The following is a 26333-nucleotide window of genomic DNA, read 5'->3' as shown; positions in this document are numbered from 1 at the left end:
GCAGCTTGTTGTTACCAGGCGGAGTTCAAGCTCAACTGCTCGATCGGGATGTTTCAATGACAAAACTAGTAGGAGGTCAGACCGACACCCAAATTATATATTTTTTCCTCTCAATGATTTGAAACAAGTTCCAGGTTTCTCAATAAAAGCTCACTGACATTCTCTGGTGAAAATACACCAATAATAAATAACTTACAGCGCAGTAATTATATAATAACCGCTTCTCTCTACTCTACGTGACCGTTAATAGAAAAAAAGCTACAAACAAGAGAAAACAGCACCACATTGTGGTTAACTGTTGTATCTGCACATTTATAGTGGAATATTTACTTGAATTAAGATACACGAAGCCATTTTGTATTTGGTATGTGAGACAGGCCTGCTAAACAATAGTGCCAAAATGAGTCTTTGTTACCCCAGCCATGCCGAGCTCTGTTGCAGGCCTTGCACTGTGCTCGAAACATGCACTAGATGGCACCTGTGCACGACCACAAAGTGCACCAGTGAGAGTGAGAGGCATAAAAGTCAGTGTCGATGGGAGAAGATTAGTCTTGGGGAGCGGAGGAGAAGAGGTGCACATGCTTTGAGAGGTAAACAACACAAGTGTGTAAGAGACTGTGTCTGTCTGTCTGTCTGTCTGTCAGAGTGTGGTTGTTTTAGAGAGGTCCACATGGGACTTTTCTATCACTTTATACAGACTGACCTCTTGGAGAAGGTGTGTAATTGTCACCTTCACAGTAATCCACATGGCAACATGTGATGGCGAGAAACACTTGAGGATTTTCTTGCCGTCAAAAGTGTTTCTTGTCTTTTTAAAGGAGATAGACAGTCAGCTTTGTGTGTGCTGGGGTTTTTCTGTAGGGAGGATGTGATTGTCAGTGATGAAGTGAAGATTGGGAGGAGGAAACACGTTTTTTTTTCACACTCTGTAATTACGTGTAAAGATTCAAGAACAAGTAAGTTAAAATTGTTTGGCTTTAATAAACAAAGAAACACTCACAATTATTCAATATATTGGTTACTCGAAATGTGTACTTTAATTTATATGTACATCTGTGTAAAGGATGCCTTCATTCTACTTGGCAAAATATTTTCAAAGTAATGAACTGTGCACAATGAATATTAGGATAAAGGTCCGCTGCGCCATACAATGTGTACTATGAACTGATGGCTACTGATTACTGCTCTCAAGCAAAGCACCGCTTATCAATAAAACTGTGACCTTCCTGCCCGTTGCAGAAAAGCATTTCTTAACTTTAAAAAGTACTCTTTGAGATTGTTCTAAGAATAATGGTTTTAAACAATAATGCCTGATTTTTTGTATTGTCTGTCTTAGATCATTGCGCACAAATCACATCGTGGGCTGGTTATCGGATTCCGATCCAATGCAAACTACCATGGACGCCTTCAACATGACATCCACAAACAGCAGCACTGTCCTCTTTAAGCCCTTTTTGTCGCCCGTGGTGGACAAAACTATTAACGTGCTCATGGTGATGGTCTTATTTATCACCATGATCTCCCTGGGATGCACCATGGAGGTGTCCAAGATCAAGGTGACTCCAGCAGCTCTTTTACTTGTGTATGACTCTGACAATTGACTATTTAATCACTGTGTTTACATTCTCATCTCAGGGTCATATAGTGAAACCTAAAGGGGTGGTGATTGCAGTCCTGGCCCAGTATTGCGTCATGCCACTTACAGCATTTTGCTTAGCCAAGGTTGGTTTGATGGTCACATAATAACTGAATGCACTGCATTGTTGCTAATGATGAGATAATAATTAACTCAGATAAAGATGTTTTCTTGAAAGATACTGTCTGCAGTTGCCATTATTGCTGCTTCCAGGGCTTCCAGCTAGCTAACATGGCGGCTGTGGTAGTCTTGATTTGTGGGTGCTGCCCAGGGGGAACCCTCTCTAACATCTTGGCGTTGGCTATAAACGGAGACATGAACCTAAGGTATACAGAACACAAATGGATAGTTGATTATTCTATTTCACTAAACAGTTCAACGACCTTAATGATGCATAGTCACGCTTTCTGCCGTCATTAGAGTTGACTGACCTGCATCGTCATAAAATGATGATACTGTAATATTTATCACAGCGTGGAAAGCAAAGCCTTGTCGGCCATTCACCCCGATCCTCTTTTATCAAGTAAGGTGTGTCCTGTGCTCTTCAGTGCATTCCTGCTGTATCAGATCTGTCTGGAAGGGGGTGGTTGGGGATCTTATCTTGTCCACAACTGGGAATTATTGTGTGACACAAGGGGCTGAAGGTGATAAATTAAAGAGGGAATCCAGTCCAAAAATATATGTTGTATGCGCTCCCACAAGACTAAATAGTCATTGTTTTTTTTTTTTTACAGTGTACTTTGAAGGTTTGAAGTTACATGTTCCTCTCCGCAGCATTGTGATGACGTCCTGTTCCACCTTGCTGGCTCTGGGCATGATGCCGCTACTACTCTACCTTTACTGTCAGGGCTTTGGCGACTTGCAGAACGCCGTTCCCTACGTTGACATCACTGTGTCGCTGGCCATGATCCTCGTGCCCTGCGGCATCGGTATCTTCATCAACCACTACAGGCCGCAATACTCCAAGATCATCACCAAGGTGGCTCAAAAGTAGTCTGTTGGATCACAAAGACTAGCCAGTACAAACATATGTACGACTCAATCAACAGCAGAAACAAAACAAATGATGGTTATATCTACTCTCAGGTAGGTCTGACCATCATGTCCATCTCCTCTGTGGCGATTGCTGTCGTGGCCACCGTAGCAATCCGCAGCGCCATCCTAGCGGTGATGTCTCCTCCCCTTTTGGCCACTGGCGCCGTCATGCCATTTATCGGGTTCACCTTCGGCTACGTCATTTCGTCCATCTTCAGACTCAGCCAAGCGTGAGTGAGATGAATGAAAAAGCTTGTTGTTACTGAATTGGACTGGGGGATTAGATGAAGGAAATTATGAACTGTTCCAAGTTACCACCAGTGAAAACCTTAAACAGGGGTGTGCAGACTTCTTATATTCACCTCAGTTACAAATATATATTCGCCACATTACAATTCTAGGTTTTCTGCTGAGCACCACTTAAGTGCTCATGACTTATGAATGTATTCTCCCGAACGACTGACCAGGGAGCGGAGGACTGTCGCCATGGAAACAGGCTGCCAGAACATTCAGCTGTGCTCAACCATTCTGAAGCTAGCCTTTCCACCGGATGTGATCGGCCCGCTCTTCCTCTTCCCGATGGTGTACATATCCTTCCAGTTGTTGGAGGCCATTGCGCTTATTGTTATCTACAGGTGCCATCAGAGGCTCAAGACAAAAGGCAAAGGTAAGGAAAGGCCATTTGGTTCAATACAAAAAGTATTTTCTCACTTGATTCCTTATTGGAATATAGAGACTTTGTCTTTGGTGTGTACAATGGTGGCTATCAGCATGTTAAATAAAACTAAATAGCAACTTAATATAATAGACTGTGACTGCAAAGGACAGAATTTAGTAGAAAGTTTTTAATAATTGAGTCTGTGCGCTGTTTGTCCTACAGATGCGTATCAGCCTGCCAAGACTGATGCTGGACTGAAAGCACTTTCAGATGGTACGGTATGACGGCCGAGCTAGCTTTCCCCTTCATGCCAAACGTATGTCTGAATTGGTTAACAGGACTTATGTTGTACTTGAAATGTTCATGTTCGGACTTCCGCGTTGACTGCTTCGCAATAAATTTTCACTATTACTACTTTCAGTTCCCGTTCAGTGACGATGTTGGAGTGTTAGTGACACTGAACAGGATAATGGTAGACTGTAGTGGCTGGATATTCACAATGACAAAGGGAGAGTGTGTAACACTGTTAAAACTGCTTTAATAAGTACGGCATTTCCCACATACATTTTCCCTATTTTTATTGAAAACAAGACCCTCATATACAAAAGGCATCATGAATTCAAGCATCCAAAAACCAATAGTGACTCACCAGAGAGGGCAGGAGAACAGGGTGACTCAAGAGGAAGAACAGAAATTGCAAGAGACCTTGTTTACATATCAAAAACAACTAACAATCACTTGAAAAAAAAAAAGCATACCTTTCTACCCAAGCTTGATATTTTCTTAAACAGTGTTGAGCTTTAACAAACCTTGAACGGAGTCTCCCGAGACAATGGGGTGAGTTAAGGCTGGCTTTCGGTGGAAGGGGAAAGAGAGTGTGAACGAGAGCCATGGCCTTTATCATGAGGAGGAGAAGAAGGAGGAAGAGGGTTAGCAGAGAGGGAATGTTTGTTTGGATCAATTGACTTGGAGTTAGTGGGGGATGAATTGCTGATTGGGGAGCCGCTACGGGAGCGACTGCTGCGTTTGGCCGGGCTGCCAGAGCGCCTGGGACTGCCGGAGCGCCTGGGACTGCCGGAGCGCCTGGGACTGCCGGAGCGCCTGGGACTGCCGGAGCGCCCGGGACTGCCGGAGCGCCTGGGACTGCCAGAGCGCCCGGGACTGCCGGAGCGCCTCGGACTGCCGGACCGCCTGGGACTGCCAGAGCGCCTGGGGCTGCCAGACCGCCTGGGGCTGCCAGACCGCCTGGGGCTGCCAGCCCGCCTGGGACTGCCTGATGAAGAGCGATCACGGGACCGGGATCGTGAGCGAGATGAACTCCTGGAGCGGGAACGGCTTTTGGACCTTTAGAAGGCAACAACAGTGAAGAATAACTATAGTAAGAAGGTAGTCATTTAAGATTGACACGCACGTACCAATAATCGAGATAGGCAGGTACATTAAAAAAAAAAAAAGACCATCTAATAAATGTAAATTCTCAAGGAAAGGTCACCTCTTCTGGGCTGCCTCAATGAGCTTTATTTTTCTGCCATTGAACTCCTTTCCAGACAGCTTCTCAAGAGCATTTTTCAGGTCGCTGTAAGAGGCAAACTCAACCACCCTGGAAAGATAAAGACAGACGTTTTCTGGGTCAGTTCAGTCATACACTTTAAACACAAGAAAATGACTACCACGCACCCTTCGTTGAGTTTCGGTCGATGTGCATCTGCAAATGTGACCTCTCCTGCTTGCCTCATGAAATCTTTCAGGTCCTACACAAGCAAAAGGCGGTTAATGCTGGAAGAGACTAAGGACAGTCGGTAAATCGAATTGTCAAAAGAAGAGATAGTTAGATTATAACTACCGAGGCTACACGAGGGGGCCAGGAACCTCAAACCTCTCAATCGGTCGTGTCTTCAACACGACCGCGTTTAGGACCCAAACACAACCATGAAAAATTTAGGATCAGCCAATTCGCTGCAGTTTTGAGATTCTTGGGCCGTCCTCGGATTAAAACTACAAAGAGATGAACACCATCTGCATAAATTAAAATGCAGTGGCGCCACTTGGGCAGAATTTGGCGCTACAAACCCTGTTTATTTTCAGGGCTCGACACCGGGACCCGCCCCTGCCTCGGCACCCCGCGTCAGCAAAGAGAGTGAACAGGGTGGAAGAGAGGAAACTACTACCTGAGAGCGAACCCCTTTGGGGTAACAGCAGATTATATCCACAGGCACCGGGGAGGCATTTGCACGCGCTCTCTCTCTCTCGCGATGTGTGGGACCACCAGAGTGGGGAGGGGAGGTGGGGATATCGATCGATTGATCGATCGACTGAAGCCCCCTCAATTTAACGAACCATCGATCAACTCGGCCATCGACTCGCGCATTCTCCTCTGCTTTCTCTCTGTCAACTCTCTGTTTCCTCTCCCACTGCCTGGCGCCCCCTGCCTTGGACAGTGGGCGTTGAAAGTGAGTGAAGGGGCCACCAGCGCTTCCCCTCGAGTGAGGAGCGAGCAGGCTTCAACTAGTAGGAGTAGGACAGACTGGCTGACAGCACAGGCTCAACCCAGACAGAAGGACCCAGAAGGGGTTAACTCCACCATAAGCGAGTTCTTCCACATGACACAACAGTCAGGCTGGCAAATAAAGGGGTGAAGAATTGGTTAAAATTGGAACAAAGGAACAGATTACTTGTGTTTTGTTTTTTGCTGTGTCTTAATTTTTATTATATAAGATAAATAGATATCAAATATCATAAAAATCTGATGCAATTGTATTAGCATAATTTCTGCAAAACTACAATATTTTCACTAGAAATTCTACATTTACAGGAATTATTAAAGACGCCTAAAGATGTTCTCACAGCATTTTTTGGTGTACAAGATACTCGCTTCGAATGAATTTAAAAATAAAAAAAAATAAAAAGTGGCAATACTGACCTGCCAACTGACACGGGAGGACAAGTTCTCCACAATCAGACGATTCTCAGTACGCATCGGAGGCGGGTTGCGACTGAAACAATGAGACGTCATGAATAATGGCCATGCAACATTCCTAGATTTATGCAGAAGTAAGAATATGTGATACCTCCGATTGTTCTGTTCGCCTCGGTCATAACGATCTGGGAAGCGGCCTCCTCCACCGCCGCCGCCACCTCCTCTACCTCCTCTGCCGGGGTGTTGACGTCCACGAGCAATCTCGATGGTCACTCTGATATCACAGACAATAAAAACATTGTTGAGCTTTACAGAATAATGAACGTGTCATACTCCAGGCTCAAGGGTCCTATATTACCTGGAGTTAAAAAGTTGGGTTAAACAATTGTGTCCAGAAAGGTTATACTAAATCAACAAAACCAAAACCACAGATAGGCCATATATAGCCCATGAGCCAAAATTTCTAACCCTTCCATAGACACAGCATCCATTATTGATAGAAAAAAACAACAACAATTACTACTCACCTTTCATTACACAGTTCTTTGCCATCAAGATCATACACCGCATCTTCAGCATCTCTGGGATCCTCAAATTCCTGCATTAAATAAAATACAGAATAAGAACTGTTCTATACAGGTCTGGTCTGATATAATTACTTTTTTTTTTTTTTTTTTTTTACTTTCGTCCATTTTAGACCCCCCCCCCCCCTAAAAAGGACGTTTATTTAAGTAGTTGAAGGTGTACTTCTTCTTGCATCGCGGTTATTTGTTTTATTCAAATAATTCCAATAGTACTGTTCTAGTGTAAGCATTTCTGACGTATCCGCCAATAAGCAATTAAACGTAGTTTTAAAATAAAGCATCCTTTGAATAAATTCTATCATATCTTACCACAAAGCCAAAACCTCTTTTGAGATCGATGTCTCGGATGCGTCCGTACCCTTTGAAGAATCTCTCCACATCTTTCTCCCTGGCTGAGGGGTTCAGTCGGCCGATGAATATGCGAGATCCACTCATCTTGAAAGCTGCGGCCCAAAATATTAACAAACAAACATAATTCGCAAAGATATGACTCATACAAGTTAATGTTCTGTCGCTGTTCGCAGTTCTCGTAATGCAGCACGCAAGCTAGCGCGGCCTAGCTAGCATCTAAAAACAAACCAAGAATACAGATAGCGGAGTCATGTATGTGATGAATTGTGCGTGTCATTTTAATCATTAACCACGAATTCTCGAGGTTAATAAGAATAATAGTAATATTAATAATAAATACCTTGAGCGTTAGAGGGGGATGTTCAGATCGTCAAGCGAGGAGTTAAAGTGAAGACTAAACAAAATGGAACCCGTGCATGCGCCTTTCCGCCCATGTGACGCCGAATGCGGATGCCGGAAAAGGCCGGAAAAAGTCGAAGTCCCGAGATCGGCAATGATTTATTTTTTTAATCGTTGAGTTATTTCACATACGCGCCACCAGGTGTCGTTCCCATACAATCCATGATGAGGACAGGAAACTGCATTGTATAAGTATTTTAGCACAATAGTCAACTTTGACTTTCGACTGGAATACTTTCTGCTGCACAGGTCATCTGAGGACTCTAAATTGCACATTGTTATGCCCCCAAAGGACTGACCCATTGATAATTTCAATTTATTATTTTGACACTATATGGCCAATATAACTAACCACAATAAGTGACAGCTAATCAACATTCTAGCTGGCTTCCAAACGTCTTACATAAACTTGAATAAATGACACATCATTCACATTCAAAAGAAAGCTTTATTTAGAAAGTTATATACACACTGTAAAATTAAATTAAACTTTATACAAATATTAAATTAATATTCTCACACCCACTGCCATGTACAGGGGAAGATCAGAAGCTGAAAGTATTCAAACCAAGAATGAAAGTGTACTGTAGGAGACACTGTACAACAGTGCCTCTAAACACAATGTAAATTGCTTTTGCTTTGTTTTTATTAAACTTTAACCCCATAATTGTTTACGCAAGGTAGCGAAGAGAAGCAATTATGAAACACAGAGGCGCATAAAAATCATCAGTGTCATCAGCACAGTAGCAGGAAAACAAGGGAAGGACCAAAAAGGATGGACGTTAGTTTTTAACGACAAAATAAACAGTGATGAATAAAGACAATTGTATGCATAGAATAGAAAAAATAAAGTAAGGCCTTTGGGAAAACAGGAAATGTTGCAATAGTGAAAAAGCAATCGCCAAAGCGGATGCTTACGATCATACATGTGGGTGGGGGGGGGGGGGGGGGAAAGTACAGGTCTAAGGCAACATTCTGTTTGCAATAATAATGAAAAGCCAAAAAAAATCAGATAACTCACATCGGGTTTGATATTTTTGGGCGTGGTGGGGGTGTGTGGGGTCATGCTGTGTTCATGTTGGACAGCTCAACCACAAAAAAACATCTAATGACATTAAGACAGGGTGACAAAAAGCTTGACTTTTAAATATGCTCTTGGCTTTACGATTTTATGCTCTGGGGCCAGGGTATACAAAAGATAATTATTCCACTTTTTATTTCACTGCAACCAGCTGCAGTTATGTCAGTAATGCACAAATGTGTTTTTTTCTTTTCAGTGTGATGGCGGGTGACAAGCCAGTCAGCATCAATATTGATTCATAAAATAATGGGCTCATTGCTGTACTATTTGAGCGATTTGATGTTTTCATGAAACGTTGGTCAAGTATCACGAAATATTGCCTCTAGTCTGAGGAGCGGGCGGTCAATAAATGGCTGTTACGAGGCGGACTTTATTGAAAGGCAATGCCCTTCATACACAGACGCAAACGCACGCACACAGTCAGACTCGTCAAAGCAGAACAAACCGAGCCGCACGTCAAACAATAAATACTAAAGGAACATTTTGTCCGAGCTAGTTGTAAATTTAGGTCTAATCATGACCAATCAGCTCTTAGATAAACCAGGATCTCCGGTGTAATGTCGCTTCTCGGAACCAAGACAACAATCAATCGTCCTCATGCCTCAGAAGAGGAAAGAAAGCTCTTCCAGGTTCTAGAAGCAGGTCTCCACACTGCTTTCAACTCCTCCCAACTGATCCCGTTCATCCATATGCTGGATGTTGCCTGGATACAGAGACAGCTAGCAAGAGAGGAGAGAGAGAGATACATACAGAAGAGGCTTCATGCTTAATTCAGAGTGGGCCACAGCGCAGTGACAGCCATCACTAAAAACAACATGCAGCATTCACAAAGAGGGCCACAACATCCCAACTGTCACTCGCAACTCTTCAAGTACGTACAGCGGGAAGACAATTCGGAATACTATAGAGCCAGGAGCACATTTCTTCACGTTTCTGGTTTTGAATCCATTGATCGCTATACTGTCCTCAGACGGAAAGCTTCTGTCAACTATAATATAGAGGAGGAGGTGAGTGTAGCCCATAGCCTTGACTGAGTATGTACGTTTGAATTGTATAGAAAGGCTGGAAAGGATTTTTTAATGAGGTGCCGCCGCTTTGTCTCGTCTCGAGTTGGCTCCTCTGGCGTTCCATCACTGCTTGTGGTGCAGCATGTACTGGTAGATGGCTTTGTTGTGCATCGGTAGCAGAAGCAGTTGCACGTGGCATGGTTTAGTCCTGTCTCTGCTGGCGTGTGAGGGGTGTTTGAGGACGTGGGGGTTGACAGACACACTCGGTCCAGGTCAGCAGAGAGAGAAAGAGAAAGAGAGAGACAGGAGATCGCTGCTAGCACGCTGGCAGGCTTCATGCTTCCTTCAGCAAGGGGATATCTGCAGAGAGACAGGATGCAGGATTCATCACTTGAAAATAGTACTAAGTGTATTGTATTTTCATTCCGACTGTATTTACCATCAGAAAAGTCATCCGCAGAGGTGACAGAGAGCAGACTGTGCTGGTCGCTGCTCTCAGAGTCTCTCCGGAGAGGTAGAGGGGCTGCACACGCACCCCCAGGGTGCTCTCGAGCCCACGATGATGAGGAAGAAGAGGAAGAGGAGGGTGCCTGATGAACAAGCACCGTCTCTGCGTGATGGTGGGCGGGGAATGAGGAAGAAGAGGTGGATGGGAAACACAAGTCTAAGTCTCTGTGGTGGAGGGTTTCGCTGGGATCTTGGCCTCCCGTGGCCCCTTGGGGGAGACCCTCAGATAGAACGATAGGGACTCTGGACTCTGGAGGAGCTGGAGGAGGTGGAGCAGGAGGAGGAGGGCCTGACCCATTTCCATACACAGCTTCTTCATAAGAGGGCAGTGCCACCTGAACCCCCTCAACCATGATGGAACCAGGTTGGCCTGAGATTCCTTGCTCCCTCCTGACGGCCAGACAGACACAGAGAGTGAAACAGGCGGAGAGGCAAGCCAGACATAGCATCACAAAAGCAGGGTCAGGTGGAAAGGTACTGTGCAGTCACGTGTGTTGCATACCACAGAAGTGGGTGGAGGCGATTAGCCTTGACTGAACAATCCCTTTATGTTGCAGTCTTTTGCAACGAACAAGTATGCTGATGAGCATTGGCTCAAACTAATGTGGCTTTTAATCATTAAAGTCACAAATGCTCACTTTCTTCAGTATTTCAAGATTGCAAAACAAGTAGGCTGATTTTCAGATATTTTTCAACAAAGACAGATCTGCTTTGTCTCCGTGTGGTGAAATGGAGGCTCTTTACGAGAACCAATATCAAAGTGCGGTTGGAGCAGCAGTAAAGCTTTCGAGGAGAGAACATGTCAATTAAAAAAAAAAAGTTCTAACCTCTTGAAAGATAAAACAAGAGCGAGTCGCAGAGCCACAGTAAGATACGTATCAAAATGGATGGGCAATGTGACCCCGAATGACGATGACACTTTATTTAGCAGTTTTATTGTAGCAATCTGTTGGATGAAGACAGCTTTACTGGCAACGGATTTGCAGTCGGGTCCATTATGGCAAGCAGCTCAAGGAGTCAGACTCAATGTTTTGTAAGAAGTTAACAGTGTAATATGCCGATAGCTTTTAATAAACAATAATATATTCAAAATAAAAAGAATTTTTTTTTATGATTGGTATGACAATGAATTTCACGTATTTCTTACCTGCTGTGATGGAACGACTTGAGTTTGGGTTGCACAAGCACAAACAGCACGACTAAAAGCAAGATGAGTGCCACTGAGCTAGCAGTGGACGCCACAATAGACAGCGCTGGTATGCCGAGTGGAGAGCTCGGCTCCTTGTCTGTGGGATGAAGCAGGATTGAGCTGGAATGTCACACAAATACTGGTTGGCCAAAATAAAAATTGTGTGTGGGTGACAAACCTTGGGTGAGTCGGCAGCTGATCTGCATGGGACTATCCCACTCTCCGTTCTCGCAAGTGAGAAATTTGTAGTCGGCTTTCAGAGCGTAGCCCTCGTCGCAGAAGTACTCGATGACGGTTTTGTGGGTGAGCCGGTGGCAGCCGGGTGGGTGACAACGATAGCCGCCATTTTCCGGTTCATTGGGAGGTAAACACACTGGAGACACAGCGGAGAGTCATTTTCACAATCATAAACAAAATCTAACTCAAGCCTGGTCTTGATTTATAGGTCAAGTTATGACAACTACATCTCGCTCTTTGGCAACTATCTAATGAGGTCAAGACACTTTTCAAACTCCGCCCTTCTTAGGACCAACTTAGGGCTCTATTCCGTTTTATTGAGTTGTTATCATTGCTACATTAATGGCTTTACTACACATGGCTGAAGGCAGATACGCTTTGACCTGAACCCGGTCCATGGTTCAGAAAAGATTTTTTAAAACCGTCCAGAAAGTATTTCCATGAAACCCAAGCAGTCCTGACCCACTCACCATTGCTTTTAATGCAGCGTGGGGGTTGACTGAACCACGATCCGGAACTGTCACAAATGATGCTGGTAGATCCATCTGCAATGTATCCAGGCTCACAGCCATAGGTCAAAACAGCACCCGCTGGAAAGGAGTCCCTGTTAGCCTCGGTCAGGTTCAGCAGGTCTCCGTGCTGTACGGCGGGTGGCTGCGCACAACCTACACGAAAACAGAAACATGTCAAGAATTGGAATTAGATGACTGCTAAAGAGACAATAAAAATAAATACAAAATTTTTTGGTATGCTAGTCATCCTTCAACTTCAACTGCAGTATGAATATGTGGAATACTTCATTATTCTGAATGTCTGCGGGTCTCTGTGGGTTGGAACTGATGGGTCAAACAACTTTTCACGGGGAAAGTCAGTCAAGCTGACAGGTTGAACAGATAATTACAGCTTGAGGGAATTGAATCTAGGATGCATTTAACGCCACAATGGAGAGCGAGGCACTGTATCAAAATGGCAGGAGTGGTGAAGACGAACGACCCTGTTTAGGACTATCACGACCTCAAGCACCTTAAGTGGATTCAAAACAGGATGTGAATTGTTTCACTTTATTCATTAAATTCTATTTGCTCAACCGTAGTGTGAGATATAGTCTTGCAGACTGTGAGGACAAGCCCAAAAACAAAACAAAAAACACATTTGGAGCTGTGAATGTCCTGCTCGGTTGAGCAGGTCTGACTAGATATCCAAGCACTTGTGTAAATGAGAGTAGCAAGAAAGGTTTTACTTTCATTTCTACTCAAACCGCTCGACGTGTGCGACTAAGTTCCACGCATACCAAGATGCATTGTGAAGGGTCTAAGATTTCTGGGAGGGGAATAAACAAGCTGCTGATTGAATATCCTAAGAAAACATATTTGTAAAAGATAAAAACACCTTAATGCGAATTCTTTTCTTGAATAAACACAACCATTGCGAGAAACTATTTTCCCAGAACAACTCATCCTACTTCCTGCAATTTCTGAGGAAAAATTGGACTCTAGACTGTCGGCGCAAAATTGCAAACAAACACATTAAACCAAGTGTGTATTTCCTGAATCCGTCTAGGGACTCATTTGGGGGTTCTTTGTGTACTAAAAACAAAGCCAAGTAGACCAAAACAAGAGGATATCATTTGCTTACACGTGTTGTACACACCAATCATCTTAGGCAAACATGTTATGAGCCTCGAACATAATTTGATAGCTTATAGAACATGTTGAGAGTTGTGAGTCATAAACTGTTCTCATTCAAGTCCTCGCTCCTATGGCTTGTGTAACTGGAGGCCGTAATGCTTAAACGCAGAGTGAGAGAGAAGACGAGAGGGTGCTAATGGGATGAGGGAAGGTGATGAATTGATGACCTCGAGCTGTGAGTCTGCAGGGGACACAAAAGACTCTCTTTTCTTGCAAACAAAACATTCTACAATGTCCATTCTATATGTAAATACACTGATAAAAACAAAGGAATGTTAATTATTGCTATCAACAGAACTCCATCCATTTAAAAAAACAACAACATGTTTTTAACTAGCAGATTATTACTAAACCTTCTGTAGAGTCCTGCATTATAGGACAACAATGCTAACTCCCCAGGGCTAAAAAGTCAGGCACGCAGATCATTTCGCCGAGGTTAGTGGGTGCAGTCGAAACGAACCCTGAAGCCAGGAAAATGTGAATCCGTTTTGAAACGTGTGGTCCATATAAGAAACCCAGTCAGCCAAGCTTCCTTTCTCATGCCAGGAAAAGCTTGTGCTGTTCATACAGAGGCTCTAGGGAGCAAATGTCATTATAGCGCTGGGCAATTTAGCCCAAGAGACCACATCAGATGAATTCATAGAAATGAGTACACTTCAAGTGAATTGTACCGCTACAGTGCAGATGGCTATTTCCTGCATTCGGTGTGCAAAAATAAATGACTTCAGAAGTGTTGATGTTATTTTTTGTTTGTCTTTGTTTCCTTTTCTAAATACACCATGTCTGGTGTAGCTTGTAAACTAACAAGCAGTTAAATCAGTAGCTATAAGAGCACTGTTTTGAACATGCGCGCTGCCCGGAGGAAGTTGCGCCCATAATAAACGCAAAGGCTCATGGGGGGGCTGGATATGTTGAAAGAGAGAGCGAGAGAGAGAGAGAGAGAGAGAGAGAGAGAGAGAGAGAGAGAGAGAGAGAGAGAGAGAGAGAGAGAGAGAGAGAGAGAGAGAGAGAGAGAGAGAGAGAGAGAGAGAGAGAGAGAAAGAAAGAGAGTTGGGGGTGGAGTCTGTTTATGACCAGGAGAACAAGGAAGTGACCGCAGAAATCCACTTGTGTTAAGAAACTTGCTTGTAGACATTCTCTTTCATCCAGGTCGTTTCTTTCTCAGGGTTTTGAATCAATCGAAACTGGACTGTTTTGTTTTGGAAAAACGTTTTGACTCCCATCTGAGAAGGCTTAGATTCATACAACAAGGCTTGGTTAGAACTGGCCTGTGTCAACAAAATGCAAATTGGTCAAACTATTGAAGCAATATGAGTACAATCTTGGTCTAGTTCCAGTATCTGTCTCTTTCTTTTATGGAAAAGATAGAAGGAAAAAAAAAAAACACTAAGCAATACCAGTTCACCCCACCCTGGTTTGTTCCAATGAGTCACCGTTAAACACAAAATGTTCTCTCATAAGTCTGATGTCAGCTTGATGAACAAGAGAACGTATTGGAGGGGATTACAAAAAAAAATAGCAGAACTACTGAATAAAGACAGTCGACGTGTTGTTTCAATTTACAACCGTTTACTTGTTTGTGGCCGTAACAAGTTTATGACAAATCCACTCACGACGCTGTCATGTCCTCACTCTTGAACAAGAACTGAAAACACGTAAACTAGGGTTGGGAAGATTCACCGATATGCATCGGAAAATCGATACAATCTGTAAGATGCAGTTGCATCGTATCACATTAAATCGTACTGTATGGCACCGTATCGCAGGAGATGGGAGAATCGTATCGCCTCTTTTCATTGGCAATTCCATGAATCGTCAATGCATCGAATCGTTGGCAGTGTATCGAGACGTGTATCGTATCGCTTTGATGGTGAAGATTTCCATCCCGAATGTAAACACACCAAGCACACTTTTGTACGATCCCTAAGCATTGTAGGGGACATACAGGGTGGGGGTGGTGTTAAAATCCCCCGACTTATTCTGAAATGGCTGTGAATATCTCCCTTTCCCCATCTGTTACCAATGGCACCAGCCTACATAGCGCTGGAGGGGGGTTAGATTGGGGAAAACACCATTGGGGAGGGAGGGGGGGGGGTTAAAACGGTCTTTCCCTCAAGGCAAATTAAAATTCTAATTATCCTCTATTACAAACTGTGCGCGCTCTAAAGCAGATCAGATACTGATGACTTTTGCAACCAGCTGTTTCGATGCTCTCCTGAACAATAGACCCTAAATGAGTGTGTGTGTGTTGTGAATCAGGGGAATTTATGCGTGGGTTGGATTAAGATTAAAACGTAAAGGATGATGATGCTCTCTTTGGCCTTGTAAATATGTTTTTTGTTTTTGCTCTGCAGAGCTGCTGTTTTTGATGAAATATGTCATGTTTTAGATGTTGTTTTTTTCCTCACTTCCAGGTTTGCCAATGGATCCTACTCTTCTACTTAGCCAAAATGTTGTAATCAATACACATATAAAATAAAAATACATAAAAAATGCACAGTAAAGGCCATAATTTGTCATATAAAATATTGAATACCAATAAAGCCCAGAAATACAATCTCTATTTACGTAAAAAGGCAAAAACAAACAATAAGAGCAGCATTTTATGTGGTAACTCTACATGAATAATAAATTACAATGTCACCATAACTATCTGTTATTTATTGTTTCTTCACTGTTGTTGAACAATGTGCTGTCGTAATGAAACTCACACTTTGACTTAGAACTGGTCAAATAGGGAGGACACATCGTAATATTGGACAACTAATATTTAGCTAAGCATTAAGAGACACTTCATGTTTACCCTGATAATGGGTGGATAGACAAAACACTACTGACAACAACTGCACCACAAGGAGGGAGTGGAGAAAAGTGCACAGAAGATAAAACCGTTTGAACTGAACCACTAAGATCTAAAACCAGCCCCAGAAAAACATCAGAAACTCTTAAACAGCTGTGGTTTTAAAAAAAAACAAAAACCAACAAATCTGTCCTTGTAGGGGACTAAAGTGAACACATTACACATCCACCCAGGGAGAAGGAAGTCTCTAAACAGACAGAGACATCCCCCACCTCACCCCACCCCACCCATCCGCCCCTGGTGTTGCAATGTATTGAGGCGAGCCGCGTGTGCTGCTGTGATTGCATCCCATTGTTCTTGCTTGCAGAGGGATAGGGTGCAGCGTTCCTCCCTAAAGAACAACAGACACTTTTTGCATTTGAAGGCGTCGGATATGCATGCGAGTCCAAAGCGGTTGAGGGCAGGGGAAAGGGGGGGGGGCACTATTGTGTGACCCCCCACCCCCCCACCCCCAACCAACGCACACACACACACACACACTGACCTGAAGAACAGATGGGATAAAGGCTAACAGTGAGTCTCTTCTATCATCCTCAACACTGAGGACAGCTGGGAGGCAGAATTCCTTCCTCTCAGTTTACAGGGGGAAAACAAAAGAGAGTGATGGGGACCCCCCCCCCCCTTTCCTTTGCACATGTGCATGTGTTGAGCACACTCTCCATTTGCCCCTCCCAGACTGTCAGTGGAACTGTGACAACTGTGATCTGATCATATTTCAGAAGGCAAACCCTGCCAGCTTGCAAAGGGGTTGAGGACATTTGCCGAAGGTGAAAGGCAGCGCGATTAATCGAGTCTGGCACCTTACCATCGAAGTCAAATAACCTCTGCAGACTGCAAACCTTGAGAATGTTTTTTTTTTTTTAATGCGTCCAATACAGTGACCAAAATCAATAGTACAGCAGTGTTATTAAACGGAGGAGTCAGTGTGAAGCTGTTAATTCCCTTCAATTTACAGAGTAATAAACAGCACATAAATATTCTGCTCCAACTGGGGAGAGACCATTTAAAACAAAAACATGACTGCACCCCACATCTGCATTGTCTTTGCTTTTGTTTGAAGTGCTGACTGATTGTTTTGGAGAAAAACCCCCCCCAGAAATGTGCCTTTCACTGCTGTCACTGGACAGAAAGAATTCAGGTTAACTGAGAAAGCGCCACACTATGAGGCATGGGAGCCGACAGCTCAAAAACTAAACAGGAAGTAATAGAGACAGGAAATAGATGTGATGTTTGTGGGATATTCAGAGCATTTATAAGGTCATTAAGAGCAAGAACTAGCCACCATTACTAGTGTAAGAAAACCAAGTCGTCGTATCATGCATGGCCAGTTACATTTAACTCATTCGCTGCCAATGACTGCTACAGACGTCAAAGTTCTATTTTTAACCGAGCTGGCGGTGTTAAAGTTTCCACAGTCTACACAAAAAACACCAAAGCAGCAGCAGCAGCAGCAATACTGACGATGTTTGCGAAGCGGTGAGTTTAGTAAAACCGAAGGGCACAGCGCCTTGTCACATGACAGCAATCAACAAAAATGCAGCAAGATAGTGCATGTACAGGCCCCGGCCCTTCCCCTAAGCTCATAATCAATCCGTCAGAAGAGCGTCTCACTCTCTGCGTGCGCTTTGTTTCCCTTATGCACTCACTATGGACGGCTTCACTGGAAGAGTGGGCAAGTTTTTATGATAAAAGCGTCCAACAATGCTGATGCTAGACAGAAACTAATAGAAGGATTAATCGATCCATAATGTTGTAAAGAGCAGTGCGGTCGATTAGGGCTTAGCGAGGCGAATTTTGGGACACCTAGCACTTCTAAGCGACTGTACTTTGGAACGCATTGTGCATAGTTTTATCATCAGTGAGTTTCGGGTCATTAAGTACTTAAGTAGAGGAGAATAAAAATCAAGATTGAGACCACCTACAGGCAGCAGAAGAAGTCAGCTGTATGCGTCATTAGAGTTGCCCAAGGCCTTGCGGAATGGAAATGTCTAAAGCAGTCAGGGTCTGCCGTTGCAAATCTTGATGACTTGTTTCAACGAGTTATGTTGACATACAGTGTGATCCAACACCATACTTTTTGCTTTTTTTTTTTTTTTTTTACCAGGCCTGTGAAGAACCCTTTTAAAATGGAGGATGAACTACATCTTCAATATACGTATAGAAAAATAAGAAAGATTCATAAGTTAGAATCAGAAAATGATATAGAGGAGACAATGACAAACGAGAAATGTAATGTCAGAGTCAAGTTTGGAGGGGAAAAAAGGCTATATGCAGGCAAGAAGACAAGAGAAGAGACTGGGGGATATATATAGCAGCTCATTAGTCAGGGATGTCTTCTACTCAGCAGGCTGATCCCTTAGATGACGCCCATTGGAAATTATTATGACTGCCTGGTGCTTCGACCGCACATCTTTCACCAGGAAACAATTTAGTAACTAGCGCTGCATAACCGCCACTGGCTTACTTTATGTTTTAACAGTGATCACAACTTGTGCCCCCAAAATCTTTTGTTTATCGTCGCAGCAGCCAGCAACATCTCTCAACTGTTCAAAGTGAATAAAATGGCGTACGTGATGTTTCGCCTTGCTGCTCAATTTGCTTCTGTGGAGCATGTTGTTGTCCGGTGAGGTGCTTTAATGTTCCCTTTAGGGCTAGATTGGATTAGAAAGCTGTTCAATGACACACATGGGGGACTGAAGGATTCAACCCCAAATGGTCCCCTGGTCTCACCTGGATAATGATTGAAATGAAAACGCAGAGAGATATCTTGGGGGCAAGGGCAGCGCTGTGTTCGCAGCACTGGTAATTGCAGGCTGGTGATCGAGTGGAGCTACAGCTTGCAGTGCTTTGGCCTGTGGCTTCCAACACCCCCCTCAAAGCCCTCTTTGTTCTCCCATTTCAGAGTGGGGCGGGGTGGGGGGTCGTAGTCAACATACTGCCTTGGCCTGCATGCCTACAAACCGCCGGGATAACAGGACTTCAGGGATTAATCCTCCGCAGTTAATTGTGCAGGAGCTATTGTCCCCAGGCTTCGGTGTGTGTAAATAAAATAAAAAAAAAAGCTTTCAGAAATGCCGCAAGCCTCGAGTGTGTAAATAGACACATTCTGATACCCAAGCGGATTTTTTCCCCCCCAAATAAATCCAGATGTATATTCAACCTTTTACAGCATTTTTAGCTCTGGCCCAAGGGCAGCCATTTCCTGTTCTCACATATAAATATTAGCAACACAGCAGGGTCTGTTTGTGGGAGACTTATGTGGGTTTTGGTGTTTAGTTTATCTACTTAACTGGACCCATAAAAACACCATCTGAGCCTCCTGATTCATAATGCTGTTACAGCAGAAAACAAGGCATGTGATCATGTGAATAAAACCCAGCTGAGTCTTTATTCTTGAAGCTCTGACTCACTGTCTATGGCAAAGACTATCATTAGTTCTACGGCTCGTCAACTTCGGCTGCAGAACCCTGGTTTTGCATTTTCAGGCCCCAAAATGCTGTTGACAAATATAATTCACGAAGAACCTAGCGTAGAGAATAAACTGATGCAACGTGAAGCAAGACTACATGGTCTACTCCAAAAGTGTCTCCTTTAGTAATGGGATTTTATATTCATGAAAATGTCCAGTGCAATCTCCATCCCTGAAATCTGTCAAGGGGATTACCTGAGTGAATTATGTATACTGAGATTTCATTAAAAACATTTTCTAGCTAGCTCATGTTCATTTGGAGGGCTCTTATTTTTTATGTCACAGTGAGCTTGCATGTTATTATTGCACATTGAATGTGTCAAGGTGGACATTGTTATGAAACCGATTGAAAAATTGCACATCATAAAATAAAAAGGCTTAAAAATATGTCAGGGGCGAGCAAAAAGGATGCACCACCAACAGCTGAGCAGACACACACACGTGATCCACAGATTTAAGGCTACATTTAGCCCGGACTAGCTTTGGCAGTGTATTGGACCCTGAACGTGAGCGTCAGAAAAATCACGTGTTACATAAGAGAGCTGCTACACAGTGCCACCTCCCTCTTTTCCTATTGTGTTGCACACACACTTATTCACACAAACACATTGATTTATTCAAGGAATTCAGGAAAGTAAACCTATTAACACTTCCAGCAAAGCCCAATGGGCAGCCAAACATTACATACTGTATCCACCCTATTTAAATGAACACATCCATAGTCGCCCTGAACCCGGCAGCAAGGACATCTGGCACATTTCACGAGCTGCCTTTGTGTGTGCGAGTGTGCTTGCAGATGGCGTGTGCTTGTGTGTGTAGGAGGGACATCAGAGAGCTGAAGTGAACGCCTGCGATGTCAACAACGTAGTTGTATTTTATCATACAAGTGTATTGTCCTTGATCAAACTAGATTAGGTTCACACGTGAACCGAATGAAAGTTTTTTTTTTTTTTGTCCTATTGAGGTATGAAACCTGACCTGGATTGGTGCAGACTAAAATCCAACGCTTGCTTACTCTGAGAAAGGTTCTGAGGACATGAGTTGTCACATCTGATTATAAACATATGACTGGCGCAGACAACATCATCTCTCCATTTCAACCAAAACGGCTGATGGGACTGTTATGATTCATTAAGATGATGAACGGGAGCCAGGACTGCTGAGTGGACCCAAGGGTCAAAGGTCAGTGGAACCCAGTTAAATCTGTAATTTTGTTTTTGTGTGTGGCTTACCTGATGCGCGGCCATAGGGGAGCACGGTGAAGAGGAGGAGAAGTGAGAGGAAGGCCAGCCTGTAGGATAGAGAGGAGGAGGAGGAGAGGGAGGATGGGGCTCTCGTATGTAACGCTACCATTCCATTGCACATCTTTTCCTCCAACAACCGGCAAGAGTCCGCTACGGTTTAACCTGTTCCATGAACAGAGAGAGAGAGAGAGAGAGAGAGAGAGAGAGAGAGAGAGAGAGAGAGAGAGAGAGAGAGAGAGAGAGAGAGAGAGAGAGAGAGAGAGAGAGAGAGAGACAGAAAGAGAGAGAGACAGAAAGAGAGAGAGACAGAAAGAGAGAGAGAGAGAAAAACAGTCAGGGATTATTATCCACATTCAGGATCAGATTATGTAAACCACAACAGAGACAATTGGGGGGGGATGGCGAACGATATTCCGATTAGAAGCTATAGCAAAACTGAAAAGTGCACCATCAGACCACTAATTGATTACTGCATGACTTGCTATTTGAGTTCCGGAGGCTTTGAGTCCGAAACATTGGCAGCACGAAAATTCCCGTAGTCAACCTTCTGTCCGAACTCTTGGCTTTCAACCAAGATCGAAATAAACTAACGGTTAATGCTCCGGTAGCGATGATGCAACAGGAAAACAAATCCCAGCTGGCAATGACCAAGCAGCATTACAGACACGTGAAAGGTAGGCGGGACGATTAATTGACGCCAATGTGTTTATTTTGGGACAAGCACCTGCTTATTGAGGTGGGTGGTGCGGCATGTGACGGTAAGTGGCGACGAGGAATGAAACATGACATGATGGGTGTGCCGTTCTATTGAACCATAATCATGCAATACTTTAAGGCATTGATGTCAAACTCAAGGTCGAGGGGCCAGACTCAGGCCACCACATTGTTCTATGTGGCCCGCGACGTGTGCTGACTGTGCTTCCAGCTAAAATACTCAAACTGCAAATTGTCTTTGCTTTTAATGACACTCAGCGAGTATTTTCAAATCTCACTTTTAAAATAACTAAAAAAAAACATGATAAAAAATTATATTTCAAAACTAATCATGAAAATTGGTGTAATTACAAATAAAGTTTCAAACATGCATCGATTCCAATCGCATCAAGACTCTAATTAAATCAAATCTTAGCCCTCTGAATTGTAATCAAATTGAATTATGAGAAAGCTTGCCCACCCTGATGATACAACTGGTCTTTATTACATCGTTGAGACTCTACTGCAGACGACTCTAAATCTTGCCACGGTTGCTACTGAGAGATTGTGAAGAGGGAGCAGTATTTGTTATCTATGTGGAATTTGCAGACAGACAGTGTACTCTTGACTGAGAGAGTGGGGGGACACACACACACACACACACACACACACACACACACACACACACACACACACACACACACACACACACACACACACACACACACACACACACACACACACACACACACACACACACACACACACACACACACACACACACACACACACACACACACACACACACACACACACACACACACACGGCTGCTGAGCTAATGGCAACTGTAATGGCAAGGTTACAATTTGAGGGCAGCGGATATGATTGCAGATCTGCTGTACGGCCACTTGACAGATGACCCAGAGCTGCTTTGATGGTGATACTGTAAACACGTGACTTTCAAACTGACATCAGGCTCCAAATAACAGTAGTAGGAGTTGCTGACATTAATCTGGTGTCACCAGCCTCTTCAAAACACCCTTACGGGGCTGTCTTTTTTTTTAATTATTATTCAATGTCTATGTGTGAAAATGCGCACCTGGCACATTTACACCATTTTTTATGTTCTGTGAAAAACACAAAGACAAATACACTAAGACTCTTCTCCGATGGGTCTGATTCAGAGACGTTGCGGTTGAGCTGAACTATATAGAAAAGCAATTCCAATATTAAGGACAATCTAAAGTCAAACGGAGGAAAAAAAAAAAAAAGCTTTACGTTCACGAGATTCTGCTGGAAAGGCATTTCTAATGAAAGCTTGCGCTCTTGGGGGAGGTCATAGTAATATTGAGCGGCCTCTATGTTTGCAAAGTGAAAAGTTAAGCACAATCATGTTAATTAGTTTCACACATAAGCTTTCAGATAAGTCATGAACTACACAATGAGGTATCGAATGCAAAAGTGAAGAAATTATAGATTCTAAAAAGACTTGTGACAGCCCTTGTTTGAGCCAGCATATGTTTGCTGACAGTGCACGAAGAAATGAGTCTGTGCAAAAAAAAAAAACAGACTCCCACTTGCCACTTTATTTAAATTGTGTTTTTATGCAGGTTCACGCAGGGTGGCATCTATAACTAAAGCATGGGGGGGGGGGGGGGGGTTATCATGAGAAATATGCAGTGCTGTGTCGTTTTGGAAGCAGGATTTGAGCATATGATTAAAGTGCTTGAGCTGCATTTTAATATCCTCTCTACATCCCATCTCAGCATGTTGGAGGATGCTAACCACAAACATGCTAAACCAAAAACATGTCCGGTAAACCAACGGTCTAATCTGTTCACACGTCACATGCAATTACGTCACCGTAATGATTATCGGACATGATGGGAGTATATCAATAACACCTCACTTCATCCTGTTAGCTACCGATGCTATCGCTTAAGTTGTTGCGCCATTGTGCATTGCAGGATAGCAAGAAGACAACTACAAAGTACAACGACTACTTACAGAGACACTAAATATAATTACAAGGAGAAAAATGTAATGTAACCATTTGAAATCCCAATACGAGTCAATCATAAACCATTTAGTATGTATACAATAAAGGTCAAAGAACTGTGTAAACAAACACCTCAAACGACCAAATCAATATCAATACACGTTTGTTTAGTGCATTTAGGTTCTTCCAACCAATGATATAAATTGTTTAAACTATAAAACAGTTTATTCTAATTTACCCAAGTGTTGCAGCATATTGCCAGTGTCTCTTCCATGTGATGTTGACGTCTGACGTCTATTACTGTTCTTATGACTAAATTAATGGTCGAACAGTAACAAATAATGGATCTGTATAAGATGTTCAACTAGGCAACTGTCCACTTCAGACACCAGCCTGACAAGCACCCATCCAGCAGGCTGTTACCGCAGCTTTTCAGCTGCCTGCAGCTCCGTGAATGTGAGCGGTCCAAGGAAAGCAGCAGCACAAGCATGGACAGAAAGCAGTCATTGTGCCAAAGAAACAGCCGAGAGGATATTTCCACACGATAGGCCCCAACGCTACCGCAATTGGTAGAGGCACCGGAGCTTGTGGATGGAACGCAAAGATGAAGCTTTGCATGGCACACACTAGTCACTCTTTGTGATCGGTATAAAGTGAACCAATCCAAACGTTGCATAAAAAGAAAAGTAGAAATAATAGACTATCATTATCCAATGCTGACAAGTATGGAAAAAGGCTGAGGCCAGACAAAAAAAAAAAACTTTTGTTCAAAGTCTGGGCGCAGAGGTGTCAAAACACCACGGTGCAACATTACGTAAAATTCATTATGATGTGTATATATACATATACATACATACATATAAACACATACATACACACACATACATAGACATACATACATATACATACATATACATACACAATAAAGCGGACTTTGACACACACACACACACACACACACACACACACACACACACACACACACACACACACACACACACACACACACACACACACACACACACACACACACACACACACACACACACACACACACACACACATTTTGGCTAGGGCATGATGCCAAATTCGGATTTAGAGTTACATCCAATCTTTTTATGTACTCGTTCACATTCCGAAAACAAATGCGACTTCTGATGGAATGTGTCTGTGACGTGACGCACATTTGCACAAAACATTCCGACAAAATGACGTCACACGGTATTTACGTTAGTTAGTTTTTTCGGAAATAAACTTGGTGCTGCGTTTAATTACTCATTTCAGAATGCGGACTTGAGAAACTGGGGGAAATTGAAATATTTATAAACTTTCCACTTCTGGTTCGATAAATGTTAAAATGCCACTTATAAATTGGGCCGTCGATGGTGACAGTTTGATCCAAGACCAAGCTGCAGACCAACCATCATTTTGTTCGACCTTAGGTTCCACTATGCCAGAAAAAAAAAAAAACCTTTGGCACAATCTGAAGAACCTAGAGGTTTAAACATTTCATCATACCCAAAGTCGCCCTTAAGTTTGTTTCTTTCTCCTTTTTCTTTGCTTTGTCATTATTACATTACAACCAGACAGGCAGTAATCACTTCCATCCTCGTGTACGGTAAGTGCGTGACGTTTTTGTCCTTTCCAGCAAAGAGGAAACGGACTCACACTGTATTCATGGAACAAAAGGACAGTGGTGTTGGGGGAACACATGAGCAACCCCACCAATGTCAACACCAGAACAAATCACTTCCAAGTCGCAGGAGACGTCCAGCCGCCTTCGCAGCAGCAGTCAGTCACACGCTCGGACACGTGCAAATGTACTGCGAGATATTTAAACAAAGAACGTGATGGGTTGCCGAGAAAACACGCACACGCACGTGCACATTTGTATGAACATGAACACACGCTCATAGCAGAAGACAATAAAAGCTCGCAGAAAATTAATTCAGTAGATTGACAGCATTGTATAGCGTGCTCGCTGTTTTTGGTCTAGTTTAATTAACAGCACTGTAGTACCAACTTTATAAATAAGAAACTAGAGAATGCATCATTATTTCATTATTATAAAAACAAAAAACAAAACATTGGACCAAATGCAGTTCTCGGAGTGGCCTTTCTCCGCTTGGTTGGCAAAATAAAAAGCGACTTACCGACAATAGGTAACCAGCGGCAAGCGCTCCTCCTTTATTCACATTCGACGCATTTAACCGTGGTGTAAGCAAACACACACGACGCAGTACGGTGACGGAAAAATGATCAAATTGTGTTGTCTCTGTCGTTGTATTTCCCCTGCGACGAGCTGTTGTTTCCTTGTCCTCGGCTGGGATCGGATCGCCAGTTCTTTATTTTAGGTGAGCGGAAACACTCGCAGTGTGAGAACTCGACCAGCTGCCTAGCTCTCGCGCGGTTTCCATGGCTACTCCGTGAAAAGGGCGTGTCCTAATCTGTCAAGTCATCCTCAGGACCCCTTCAAAATAAAGGCAATACCCTTCAGCGTAAGAGCACATAGAGACAAAGAAAAATGAGCTAAACACACAAAGGGATGACAATTTTAAATAATGCCAATGCACTAATGTATGAAAAGCTTTTGTCTTTGTAAATTATTGTATGTATTGTTCTTTTTACGGCAATTACACTCATTTGTTGTGTAATTTTGGATTTATTGTAGTCCTATTTCAACGTACTGCTATAGTGTCAGTGCCCCAAAGATATCCAGACTAAAGAAAGACAATTACGTATTGGACATTTATTATAGCTATTGCAGACAATGCTGCC

The 26333-nt window shown here is 43.2% G+C and overlaps 3 protein-coding genes across 4 annotated transcripts; 1 reads left to right on the top strand and 2 right to left on the bottom strand.

Moving 5' to 3' along the window:
- Nucleotides 1–512: 512 nt before the first annotated feature.
- Nucleotides 513–4338, top strand: slc10a1 (solute carrier family 10 member 1). Its single transcript, XM_085937990.1, has 8 exons — nucleotides 513–590; nucleotides 1337–1556; nucleotides 1636–1722; nucleotides 1850–1962; nucleotides 2411–2615; nucleotides 2723–2901; nucleotides 3139–3338; nucleotides 3552–4338. The coding sequence occupies exons 2-8, from the start codon at nucleotides 1386–1388 to the stop codon at nucleotides 3611–3613; spliced, it is 1017 nt and encodes a 338-aa protein (XP_085794116.1). The 5' UTR covers nucleotides 513–590; nucleotides 1337–1385; the 3' UTR covers nucleotides 3614–4338.
- Nucleotides 3848–7653, bottom strand: srsf5b (serine and arginine rich splicing factor 5b). 2 transcript variants are annotated; one of them, XM_085937989.1, is made up of 8 exons: nucleotides 7522–7653; nucleotides 7140–7273; nucleotides 6774–6844; nucleotides 6398–6520; nucleotides 6250–6322; nucleotides 5007–5080; nucleotides 4822–4929; nucleotides 3848–4673 (listed from the first exon to the last, which is right to left on the bottom strand). In XM_085937989.1, exons 2-8 carry the CDS (start codon nucleotides 7263–7265, stop codon nucleotides 4172–4174), a joined length of 1077 nt encoding a protein of 358 aa, XP_085794115.1. In that variant the 5' UTR covers nucleotides 7266–7273; nucleotides 7522–7653; the 3' UTR covers nucleotides 3848–4171. The 2 variants fall into 2 exon arrangements, with proteins under 2 accessions (XP_085794115.1, XP_085794114.1); XM_085937988.1 differs by having other exon boundaries at nucleotides 6250–6520.
- Nucleotides 7654–8008: 355 nt separating this feature from the next.
- Nucleotides 8009–25966, bottom strand: susd6 (sushi domain containing 6). The gene is made up of 7 exons (XM_085937753.1): nucleotides 25709–25966; nucleotides 20851–21024; nucleotides 12072–12266; nucleotides 11543–11737; nucleotides 11323–11461; nucleotides 10108–10565; nucleotides 8009–10028 (listed from the first exon to the last, which is right to left on the bottom strand). Exons 2-7 carry the CDS (start codon nucleotides 20981–20983, stop codon nucleotides 10003–10005), a joined length of 1146 nt encoding a protein of 381 aa, XP_085793879.1. The 5' UTR covers nucleotides 20984–21024; nucleotides 25709–25966; the 3' UTR covers nucleotides 8009–10002.
- Nucleotides 25967–26333: the final 367 nt, after the last annotated feature.

Source organism: Syngnathus leptorhynchus, chromosome 18 (assembly GCF_054491065.1).
Source record: "Syngnathus leptorhynchus isolate UIUO chromosome 18, UIUO_Slep, whole genome shotgun sequence".
Taxonomy (NCBI): Eukaryota; Metazoa; Chordata; class Actinopteri; order Syngnathiformes; family Syngnathidae; genus Syngnathus; species Syngnathus leptorhynchus.
Note: the sequence above shows the minus strand (reverse complement) of the source record. Positions and strands in the feature narration are given on the sequence as shown.